The sequence below is a fragment of the Malania oleifera genome, chromosome 5 (genome assembly GCF_029873635.1).
Source record: "Malania oleifera isolate guangnan ecotype guangnan chromosome 5, ASM2987363v1, whole genome shotgun sequence".
Lineage (NCBI taxonomy): Eukaryota > Viridiplantae > Streptophyta > Magnoliopsida > Santalales > Ximeniaceae > Malania > Malania oleifera.
In genome coordinates, this window is record NC_080421.1 from 70136648 (window position 1) to 70149094 (window position 12447).

The following is a 12447-nucleotide window of genomic DNA, read 5'->3' on the forward strand; positions in this document are numbered from 1 at the left end:
AGAAAAGGCACAAAATGGGTTGTGAAAGTAATAATGAACAATAAGAGAGAGCTCAACCATTCTCTTACTAGTTTTAAATCTAATACGATAATATCTATAAATCTCAATAGGTTAATGTCTTATCGACCATTAATTATTTAAGGACAAAAGACACTCATCTCCCTTAAGATTTGGCAAAAAGACAGAGACCTCCCTAAGGTTTCAAAAATGCCACAAACCTCCCCTCCTAAAATTTGTCTTGTTGCAAAATACAAGGGGAGGTTTGTGTCTTTTTGACAAACCTTAGGGGAGGTCCCTGGAATTCTTGAAACATTAGGGGGAGATCCTTGGAATTTTTCAAACCTCAAGGGAGGTCTTTGTCTTTTTGTCAAATTTCAAGGGAGGTCAATGTCTTTTGCCCATTATTTAATTGACAAAGATTTTCTATTAGACTTAAAATTTAGAGATGCAAATAGAAGCATTGAAGAGGCAGCTAGGGTGGCCTTGGCAGCTCATATGTATTATTTTATAGAATATTTTTTACACTGCAAAATCCAATAGATGATTACAGTTTTGCATAGTATAGCCCACAACCTTTTTTCTTATAATACATTGCACAATTGATTACTGAGTGATGTATTTATTGAGTACTCCAACATTAAGGAAATAGGCATTGTGCATTTTGTCACACTGCATCCTAATTAGCTTGTGAACAAAATTGAAGCACACTTGTATGTCCATACAAAGTCAAAAAAAAAAAAAAGGGATAGAGGCTAACCTAGTAACCTACACAAGATGTCAACACTCAACAGTTCATTTCCGTTATTATTAAAGCTTGATATACATAGTTGGCCCACAACCTAATAGCTAAAGCTTTTAGGTAAAGTGGTATTCCTACATGGTATTAGAGCTTGTTACCAAGAAGTCCTTGGTTCTAGTCTTGTTGCCCGCATTTGCTTTATGGTGTTTAAAAAAAAAAAAAAAAAATTATCTGTTGTATTTCCTGCGATGGGTGTCATTTATTGTGTGTTTATTTCTCCATGTGTTGTTGGGCTAAGCTTTTAGGTAAAGTGGTTTTCAAGAAGTTATTAACATAAAGCTTTGGATAAGAGAAGTGAAACTGAAATGGACAAATTGGTTGAATTGAGCATGAGCATCCATTTCTCCAGTGGATTAGATCATCCCACCTTGAAGAACACGATGGGAGTCCCCACCCACAAATGGCAAAGTGTGCATAGGACTTCGGCATTTACGTCAATCAAGTAATAGCTGAAGAAGTGGAGTCAACTGAAGATGATTGACTAATGAATCTTGGGTCCATGTATGGAACTTCATCCACTTGCCCCTCCAGTCACAATTGTGAAAACAACAATGACGATGATGATTGGAGTGGTGATGGACCCAGTTGTGACATTAATGGTGGGCAAGTTAGTGATGAGTACAAAATAAAGGAAATGGGGGATGGCAACTACACAAAAGAAGTGGAATATTCAAGCTGAAGATGGGCTTATAGAGAGAGACATAAGCAGCCAACAGACAGTAAAACAAGGGAACATGCCCGAAGAAGAAAAGGAACAAAATAGAGGAAATTCGGGATGACAACTACACAGAAGAAGGGGAATATTCATGTCCTCCCCAAGCTGAATACAGGCTTACAGAGAGAGATATAAGCAGCCAACAGATAGTACAACAAGGGAACATGCTTGAAGAAGAAAAGAAGATACTTTTCCTTAGTTTGAAATCCACGACTATAAGAACTAGGGATACTCCGGCAGCTATAGTAGTTATCAGCTACCCAAGATAATTTTTCATAATCATCATATGACACTGTTTCCATATGCATATGAACAGGCACAGCTGTATGGAAATTGAAAATCACATGTTGCTGATTATTGACACAGGCAACCATATGGATATGAACAGAAAGTGTAATAATACAGATGTGCACACCCAACAAGACTTGCAACAAGATATAGTGATAGTAGAAATGCTCTTGGGTGACTAGAAACTCAAACTACCATGTAGTATGAGCAGTACATGTGCACCTATACTAAGTTTTTGAAAATCATAAAGCATGGAGTGATTATTATAAACAATATATCTCATCTCAAAATCCCTATCACAGAATGAAGGTTTTGAGCCACCTAGAAACTGTGGTATTAAATGTTTGATCATTATTAATTCCAATTTATTTCGATTCCAAATTATGCATAATCATCTATCAAAGTTCCATTGTAAAATTCCATCATTTACAGTTTATATCATTTCAAAATCAAAATTGCCATCACCATTTTAGAAACTGAAACCATCAAAATTTCAATATCAAAATTTTGAAGTCCTTGGTTGCAAAATAGGAGACCCTATAACGATTAATCCCCAGATATTTGTGTTATGCATTTTGATATTGTGAGACTCCCATCTTTTCATGCATTACTCTGCTGCATGGAATTTGTGGAACAGAATTTTCCAATTGCTAGGATAAAATTGGTTTGTCCAGACTCCAGACTCGATACAGGCATTCTTCTTCCCTGGGTAAGGATGTGAATAGATTGTTTAAGTGTGTTGTCTTCACAATTTTACGTGACAGGAATGCTTGCATTGTCAATGGGTGTTCTTTATCTTTACTGGCCTTGGAGTAGAGTTGCAATCTTTGCATCTCTATGGGCTGTAGTTTCATGGGGACTTGCTTTGCTCTATTCTCAGAGAGACTGACAAGAACTTTTGATGAATGTGTTTATCCTTTGTTTTTGTAGGAGGATTTCTTGCCCTCCACTCTGTAATTTTTTCTCCGGTAATGAAATATATATGTCCATGTGTGCTACACATATGAGGTGACCTGTTGGCGTTTGAAAATGACGCTGTAACAAATTGAAATAAATGGTTCAGAACTTTGATCCTATGAGCATTGGACTCTGGAAAATCCCTTGGCTGGAAACTGAATATCATATTTGTTGGTGTAGATACATGTCACTTTGGAGATACCATTCTCGGCAGGAAAAGCCTTGAGTTACTGTTCTCAGAAGGAAAAGGATCTGTCAAAAGTACTGGAAAAAAAATTTTTAAACACGACAGCCACACAATACCTGCCACAACTTGAAGGATGCCAAAATAGCAATTTATCTTACTTCCTCATGTTTAGGGGAAAATACTGAAAACATCATTTAAGTTGTGGTAAAGAAATTGAGAAGCTTCACATAAGTCTTAAGACGTTCAGATTTCAGTATTTAAAATCTTTCCCTCATGTGAACATATTTGGTTGGTCTCATTGGTAGCACACAGACCATGGTTGTTGATGTGATTGATACAATAATGTAAAATCATTAATAACATTGCAGGACCTGAACGAATTTGAAAAAATGTAGTTCAAGAAATATAGTGTTACCTTTGGCTTTTAAAAATCTTTCCTCCTCACCAACACGTCTTCTAAGTACATTGAGTAGAGATCCAAAATATAAAGCAAACACTGTGCACGTGATTGTGATAACATTGTATGGCATGCTAAAGTCAGGAGTTGTCAAGGGGACAAGTAATACTTCTGTATAAGACACAACAGGATTTCCTTCCTACAAACAAAGCCAGATAGCAAATAAGAAAAAGAAATCCAAAATGATGCAACAAGAAAAAACCCATAAAAAAAAATTCAGGAGTAGCTTTTACCTGCAATTTAGATAACATGGGCAATTGATTCAAAGAGTTGTCTTTGGGAAAATTCATGCTTCCTTGGAAGTCGGGAAAACTTATTACAGCGGATGGGATGTCAAATCCCTGATTAGCATCTGGAGGATACTCATCGATGTGCAGAAAACCCTATGGGGATAAATTATTAAACAAGGGAATCAATTTCAACAAGGAATGTACTGTACATTTAACTTCAGCTTAAAACATGCTCCGAATGAGAGATTAAATGGTAGATCACATCCTCCTATCCTGTCACCAACCACATCTGCCCACACTTAATGTTTCTGGCAGTTTGACCAAATGATAATTTAGTATATTCAAAATGTTGATGCACACATCAATGTCAAGGTTCAAAAATAAACACCCACCACAAGGTTCCTAGCCATTATCAGAGGGGTAGTTCCAGGAAGGGCATTATTACACAGGAACCGATTGGGATACTCATGTAGATGTCAAAGTTTGATATAAAATTTAAATTACACTATGTGAAATGCAACAATTTCTAGTTGAAATAATATAAATGTAGTGCTCAAGAAACAGATACATAATTTATAGGGACAAGATGTCTCCCAACAAGCACAAGCCTACTCATGCTTAGTAATCCCTTTTACTGGGAAAAATAAGAATCTACTTTATGCTTAGAAATTAGAATAATCTTTCAAACCTGCTAAATGAAAAAAATGGCTGAAAATACAATGTGTATGTTTTAAAACCAATTTAGTGAACTTCTATGTTGATACTTTGTACATTATTACAGTGATATATAAAATATATATATAAACAAAGAATTGTATTAGAAAAGGAAATAAGATACAACATAAAAGGAAAAATAAAACAAGGAGAACAGATGTCCTCCCATTACAAAAAGAAAACTGCTACAGGACCACAAAAGAACAAAAGCAAGACAACTTAATGAAGCACAGCCTACCAATCCTGCAGATGTCTTCCAGAGAAGCATGAAAAAACAAACTACTTGCCAAAGCCCAGAGTGGCACAAGATACAACACTCTACTCCAAAGCAAGTTATTAAGAGTAATCCCACCTACGAAAATTGTGCCATTTCTCTCCGAACACACTACATAATCGCCATAACAATGCACCACAACAAAGCTTCCCCATCCTCTCCTTTGCCAACCCATCTAAACATAATAGTACAAAATGCCTTCAACATGCCGACGCAAACCCAGTTTTCACAATTTCTTTTTAAAACAAAAGAAAGTATTTTAGATAGAAAGCAGAGAAGATACCACGTGCGGGGACAAGGGGTCCACCAAGTAAAAACAAAAAACAAGAAAAAACACACACACACACACACAAGATCACAAAATAAAACTAAATGAAATTAACCAAGAAACCCCCTTTTAAATGCTTTCCATCATAATTTCCCAAAGTCTTCAAATTTGCAAACTCCTATTGACCTTCACCTATCAACTTTTGCCACCATCCAAATGCACCTCATTTCCCCCAATATCACTCAGATTTAAATCCATTTTATCCAAAAAGAATTTGAGCTTCTAACTCCTCCTTTGGAATCTCCTCCACTGATGTAGGAAAAATTCCATCCCTACACTTTATCACCAACCCATCATTATCAAAAATAGAAACTCCCTCCAAACCTTCCACTGAGAGAGAATGAACATAAGATAAATACCCTATTTTATCACAGGAATCAAAAACATACCCAAATTGTCCTTGTATCTCATCCAACAATGACCCCCACTACAATCAAAATAGCTATTATCATCACTTTCTGAATCTGAAAAATCCCCTATTTCTTTACCTCCTTACTTTTTCTAGTCTCATTAGAACCTTCGACATTCTTCTCAAATTGAGGAACTTCCGCAAAACTAAACACTCCTTTAGAATCTCTCCTTAGTACCTTTGTCATAGACTCACAAGTGTTTTCTCTCTTATCTTCAAATATCTTTTTCATTTCAGCACCCAAACAAGCTGCCTTTCAAAGAGAATAAACCTTATTACCTTGAAATTTATCAGTATAAATACAACAATCATCCAATTTCTCCCCAGACCCGCTTCTTTTTCCCTCTTTTTCACAGCACCTTATAATACATCTACAGGACTAGACGCAAATTTATCACCAGTCTTGAACCAGATCTGGTCTTCTAACGTCCTGAACTTCATCCGACTCTTGATTTCATAATTGTCGGCTGAATAATATATCTATTAACTGGATGTTGAATAAGAATTCCATTACCAGAGGGTATATCTTCCTCCTTACCAGTACTCGTCTTCTGAGACGTAGGAACAATATTTTGGGTTTGTGTATTATCTAGATCCAACATGGTAGTACTAGAACCTTTATTTCTGATTTATATGTCTTCTTATCACCTCCTTTTGTGAGAAGCCCATATTAGGAGAACATCCCTTCAGATCCAAACTGAAGCCCGTATCAACATTTCCTAAACATTGGGCCTTTTCAAATAATTGGCCCAATTTAGTTAAAAAAGAAATAGCCCCTTTATTACTCGGGCCAGGTCCAAAATGAAAGGCATGCATCCCAGCCCAATTCTCTTCACTACTCTTACCCAAAAGCAGCCCTATCCGCCTCTCTGATCGTTTCTGCTCCGTCACAAACCCTAGCTTCCCTCTCTCTTGTCAATTGAAGCCAATTTGTGATTGCCTTAGGTTCATTAAGATGCAGCTCGTTCCACACTAACGACACAGCTCGTTTCCTAACCTTCAAACCCTACTTTATGAAATGGGCTTGACTACCGCAGCCATCACATCGCGATTTTTTCCTTCCAACACCACTTGACTCCACTATCTGCGTCATGAAGAGTTATCTGCACCCACACTCCCAGTTTCCTCACGAAAATCCTTCGCTATCTTGCAGAAAGAACTCGTAAATATTTGCCACCCTCTGCCTTTTTCACCCTAAGGAATTAAAACAGAAAACTACTTCCCTTTCCATCCCAATCCTAGCTCCACATACTTTCCCACCTTTGTCCATTTAATCAATATCCAGAGCTTCATGATACACAATCGAGCAGATGGAAACCCCCTTTCCGTGTGACTGAAAGTAGATATGCCATCAGTGAACCAAGGCATAGCCTCTCTAGAAAACCCAACCCACCTGTTACAAAAGACATTGTTCTCAACCACAAGCAAGGATGCGAACCCTCTGACCTTATCTAATCGCATATCGAAAGATTTACCTTCAATCCGAATTGATCGTTTCAGCATCGACCACCCCACAGGAACTTCGATGGCATCGAGCACACAAAGGGGAGAAAGAAGTAGTTTGCGAGAGAGAGAGAGAGAGAGAGTAGCTTATTTTCACCAAAAATACTAAATAACTTATTCCAAATGGCCAGAGTGAAAGGGCAGTTTAGAAACAATTGAGAGCAAGTCTCCCCACTCCTCAAGCAAAGGGCACAAGCTTCAGGTGAAAGGACCTTATCAAGTCTTCTCTTTTGAAGCAAATGGTATTGAAATTTCTCAAGGAATGCAGTCCAGATAAAAGCTTATATTTTTTGGTAATTTCATCTTTCCAAATTAGAGAGTACAAGGCAAAAGGAGCAAGGATCATGAATCAAATAAGGAAAAAATGTCTTGCAAGAAAATTTTCCAGAAGAATATAAGCTCCACACCCTTTTATCACTCCCAAGATGTACATGAAAAGAATCAAGCAAGTTAGTTAGGAGTACCAACTCATTAATATCTTGCACATTAAGATTTCTCCCAAAATGGAAATCCCAAGAATTCCTATCCTCTTGCAAATGGAGAAAAGCAGAAATAGGGGTTTCATGAAGATTCAATAACAAAACGATGAAGACACACAAGAGCCAAAGGTGCCTACCCCACCCAATGGCCGTCCAGAAAATGAGTTCTCTCCATTATCAACTTTGTACAAGACATTCGGGGAAAAAATGATAAATCTAAGACACCAATTTCCAAGAACCTGAATCACCAAAGCTAAAGAGAATTATGTTCTAGACGAATGCGCCATAACCACTTCACCCACCAAGGAGAAGTTATTGGAAACCAAATTACCAAGACCCAAGCCTCCCTACCTTTCAAAACTTATAGTCGCCCAATCTACGAGACGGTCTCTACCCCACTTACCAACTCCTGACCATAAAGATACCTCATCAATTTCTCTAGCCTCTGTGCCACTCACACAAGAATTCTAAAGAGAGGAAGATAATACAAAGGGATGGAGGACAGAGAAGCAAGAATAAGACTAATAATATCCCTAAGGTGAAGAACGCTTGTTTCCACCCATCCAATCTCCTCGACACTCTCTCAAAAACTAGGTCCGGGAAGGAATCAATAGGATTACCTTTTAAGGGGACACCCAAATAGGTAATATGCCACCTCAAAACGACACAACCTGCTTGCCTAGTAAAAGGATCCATATTAATACCTAGACCTCACCATACCACTTTTTTTAAAAGCTACTTCTCAACCTCGGCACTTTTTCAAACACCTAGTAGTCATCAAAAATTAAATAAGCAACACAAATCCTCTGAAATAAAAAGAATAGTATCTTGTGCGAACTAAAGATAAGATATGGTCAAATCCTCATGGTGTACCTTAAGCCTTCCACTAAACCTCTATCAATGAATCCTACTCATGGCATTAACCACAATAGTAAGAAGAGAGAAATGAGATCTCCCTATCTAAGGCCCTAGGACACACAGACTGGAACAACAGCAGAAGATCAACAGGCCCTGAACCCATCTCCCCCATCTCAAACCAAAACCCTTTAAACAACAACTTTGTCCAAGAAACTACAGCTCATCATATCATACGCTTTTTTCAAAGTCCAATTTCAAAACTAGACCCCTTTTTTTTCTTCGAACTATGCCTTCAACTACCTCATTTTCTGTCAAAGTTGTATCCAGAATCTGTCTACCACTTTTAAAAGCACTTTGAGTATGGGGAATAGTATACTCTAGGACTGCAGCCAATCTATTGGATAACACTTCAGTCAAAATCATATAAACACTAATCACCAATCAAATTGGCCTAAAGTCCTCGACTCTAACCACACAGTCTCTCTTTGTCACCAGCATAATAAAGTATAATTCATACTCCTTGCTACCTTCCTCTGTCAAAAAACTCAAAATTTTTTGAAAAGGTCTCTCTTCAAGAACTCCCAACAATCTTGAAAAATGCCATTGTAAGTCCATCCAGCTCAAAAGCCTTCTCTTTAACTACCTAGTGTGTGTGTGTGTGTGTGTGTGTGAGATGTATATATATTGGAAAAGCAAAGATATTATATTAGAAGAGAAAGATATTGCAGTACATCAAAGAAGGAATCTTCCAATGGAAAAGACAAAGAAAGAAAACGAAACAATGAACAATAAATAAAAACAAAAAAACTTAAACAGTGAGGCTCTTCCATTGCATTGCAAATCAATGAGCTGAACCCCAGAGAACACCTCAATTTCAGCACACCAAAAAGATATCAAGAAAAGAACCCTCTCCACACCATCTCATGATCCATCTTCCTCCCCCTAAAAGTCTAGAATTATGCTCCAACCAAATACTCCAAACGATGGAAAATCTCCACAATAATTTTGCATCCTCGCTAAAACCAAAACCCTTAAATCTTCGAAGAAAAAACTTTCCAAAGTCAGAGGGCAAACCCAAGACTCCCCTAGACACAAAAAAACCTACACTAAATGTCCCACAAGAAAGAACAAAAGTATAGATAGTTTAAATCATTTTATGGACAAAAATATCCTTATATTTTAAAACCCAAGACTTCCCATGCATATCAAAATGCCTATAACTAATGTCTTGCAAGAAAGAACAAAAGTATGGATGGCATAAATCATTTTCTTGACAAAATATCCTCATATTCTAGAAGTAAGACAAATATTTCTAAAAATAATTAAATTCAACCAAACATAGATAAAATTGCATTTAAATTAAGGCAAGAACTTTAAAAAAAGAAAAAAGTCCACTTGATTAATCTATGTCTGTATAATGTATGAAAGTACAGTGTAAATCATCTTGCAGGCAAAAACCTTTTGGCCTCCAAGTCATTTCCTCCTCCAACAATAACACCTCAAAGTCATATTCTGAAGGAAAACTCTCCTACAAACTTACTCCTGTCTCTCCTTTAATGTACTAGCCTTCTTTATCCTCATGTCACCAAAGACTTCCTTACCACCATTGCAAAGCTACTTTCAGCTCTTCCAACCTCTTCATAAATCTAAAATCCTCCCGACTTTCACCCAACCTATTGCCTCAAGATCCTCAACCACAGTTACTAGAAAATGCTAACACCCCGACAAGCCACAAATTGGTACAGATGTTCTAAAACAAGACACATTTTCACTCTGGAACGCTAAATCTACTAACCTGAAGTTTTAATTCAATATTTTTCACAAAATATTTTTTTTATTATTTTTTAATGTGGAGAATTAGCATATTGCAATTCTACTTTCTGTCATCAATCTATTTCACAAAAGAAAATGAATTCTTTTCACCAATATATCAATATAAGCATACTCCTAATGTTCCACACTTTAAAGCATGTTCTGTACTGTGACACTGTTCCCTTTTCATGAATTGGAATGTTCCATGTTCTAGGTAACATTGCTCTCAACTAAAGACAAAAGACAAAGATGGGAAAGCCACATCAAAATGGAAACGAGTGAGATACCACCTAACAATAGAAGAACACAAGATAAGGGAAAATGATAAAAGACTAGTCAGCTAAAAATGTCATGAGAAATGTTGGGAAAGACACTGTCCCACACAAAAGAACACAAAAATCTACTAAACCAATGTTTTAAAAGGCAAGGGCGTACGACTAGGCGCTCTAACCCTTAAGAGGTGAGGCGTAAGCCTTAAGGCATTGGGGCATAAGTCTTTTCAGATTTTTTATTTAAATAAATATATAAATAAATTACAAATTTTTAAAATAAAGAAAAATTAAGAAAATCCCAAATATATTGTTAAAAAAAATCAAATATAATTTGATAACTACTTGTTGGCCATTCAAAAAAATTGCTAACTTAAATTCCTTATGTACATCATGACAAGAGATGGCTATAACATTACAAAGTTCAAATTATATTTCAAGATCTAAAATACAACTAAGTTGTTTTGGAAAGGTTGAGATTCAAGGGTTTTACAAATCTACTCATAATATAACATACCTTTTATATAAACATGGAGTTAAAATTTTCTAGCCAAATCTTACTTGAGAACCACACACCCAAAATGCGTAAGCCTCAGTGTGTAATGCGTGAGCCTTTTTTGGGATTTGGTCTTTAAGATTAAGCCTCCAGGTGTTTTAGGCATGCCTTGCCTTGAGGCGAGCCTCAATTAAGCCTTTTAAAACATTGTATTAAATCAACTAGCCATGGAATGCTCACCTCTTGCTGACCACAGCAAGCAATGGAAATCCTGAAGACCCATCCCCAATAAAAATGTCGAAATGCTACATGCTAGAAGTAAACCAAGAACCTCTTAATTTCCCAACTAGAAACCTAACAACATTAAAATCCCTGCCCAGTACCCAATTAACACAGCATTAGTCAAAAACACAGTAAGCCCATCCCAAAACCAAGACCTAACACCATACCTAGAAAGGTCATACAATGAAGAAACCCACTAGTGGCCCTTTCCATGGACCTCTAAATAGACCAAGAGAATGAAGGATCCAGGGAGGCTGCCTGTTCTAGAAGCACACATAGTACCCCACACCAAGAGTTGGCCCCCAAAAGCCCTTGAAGAAGGAAGTTATTCCTGATCCTTAAAATTCTAAAAAAGAAATGCATATCAACCTCCTCAAGTTTATTTTCTTGTAGCAAAAGAACATCCAAGTAAACCAGCAAAATTATCTCCCAAACCACCCTATGCTTATTAACATCTCTGGGACCCCTCTATTTCCAACCAAGAATTTCCATCAAACAAATTACTACGTCACAGAGGACCGCCTGCATTATTTACAATACCCATTATTCTGAGAAGATTTAAGAAACCATGCATGTATTAGATTTTTCTTTTTGTTGTATAATTGTATGTTTTTCTTTTTATCAGTAAAGAAAGTATATAAGGGCATCAGGAGGATGCTGATCCGAAGTACAAGAAATCAACCACCCTGAAGGGCGTCACAAAAATCAAAAATTACATTAAACTCATTTGCTACAAGTCCACTATGCCAACTAGTAACTGCAGTATAATTTTCAGTTATGTTGAGTTTAATATGTAATTATGTGATTTTTAGTTAGATGTAGGGTATGAATGCTAGGGTAGTTATGCTCTTTTCTAGATAGAAAAAGAACTCTTTTGAGTGCCAGGACTTTAACTATATGATTCTGATCTATGATGGGGTATTCCAGTGGCATGTTAATTTCATTTTCCAGAATGCTTCACCCCAGATGTAGATTGCAGAAAAGAATGGATTAGAAGGGGTTTTATTTCCAGGCTGGGCGGGAGGTGAAGGCCATAAGAGTAGATTGCCCTCCCATAAGGAAAAGAGGAAAAAATCATTGACACAAAGGAGAAAATTTCAAAGAACAGAGGATAAGATATCCTCCTAAAAATAAAAAATAAGAAAAACAATTGCAGTAAAGCCTCCTTCCAATCCCTCTATCAGACAATAGAACTCCCTGAAAGAAACCCAAAGAATGAGACCAAAATGAAGGAAGGAAAACAAACCTATTGGATAACAAATGTTAGGAAGTTGAATTGACATTAAAAATCCTTGCATTGCTCCCAGTTCACAAAGTCTGGAAAAGAGTGAAGTAAGAGCATCCCCACAAACCATCCCTCTCTTGCTCCTCTCAAAACCTCTCAAATTTG

General features: G+C 36.9%; 1 protein-coding gene across 1 annotated transcript in view; it reads right to left on the minus strand.

Annotated features, from left to right (window-relative positions):
• Window positions 1–12447, minus strand: part of LOC131155660 (uncharacterized) — a 63369-nt gene that overhangs the window by 15454 nt on the left and 35468 nt on the right. The window contains exons 3-4 of the mRNA XM_058108934.1: window positions 3637–3786; window positions 3362–3542 (exon numbers count right to left, since the gene is read on the minus strand). Coding sequence (XP_057964917.1) covers window positions 3362–3542; window positions 3637–3786 — 331 coding nt within the window. The remainder of the gene's footprint in view (window positions 1–3361; window positions 3543–3636; window positions 3787–12447) is intronic.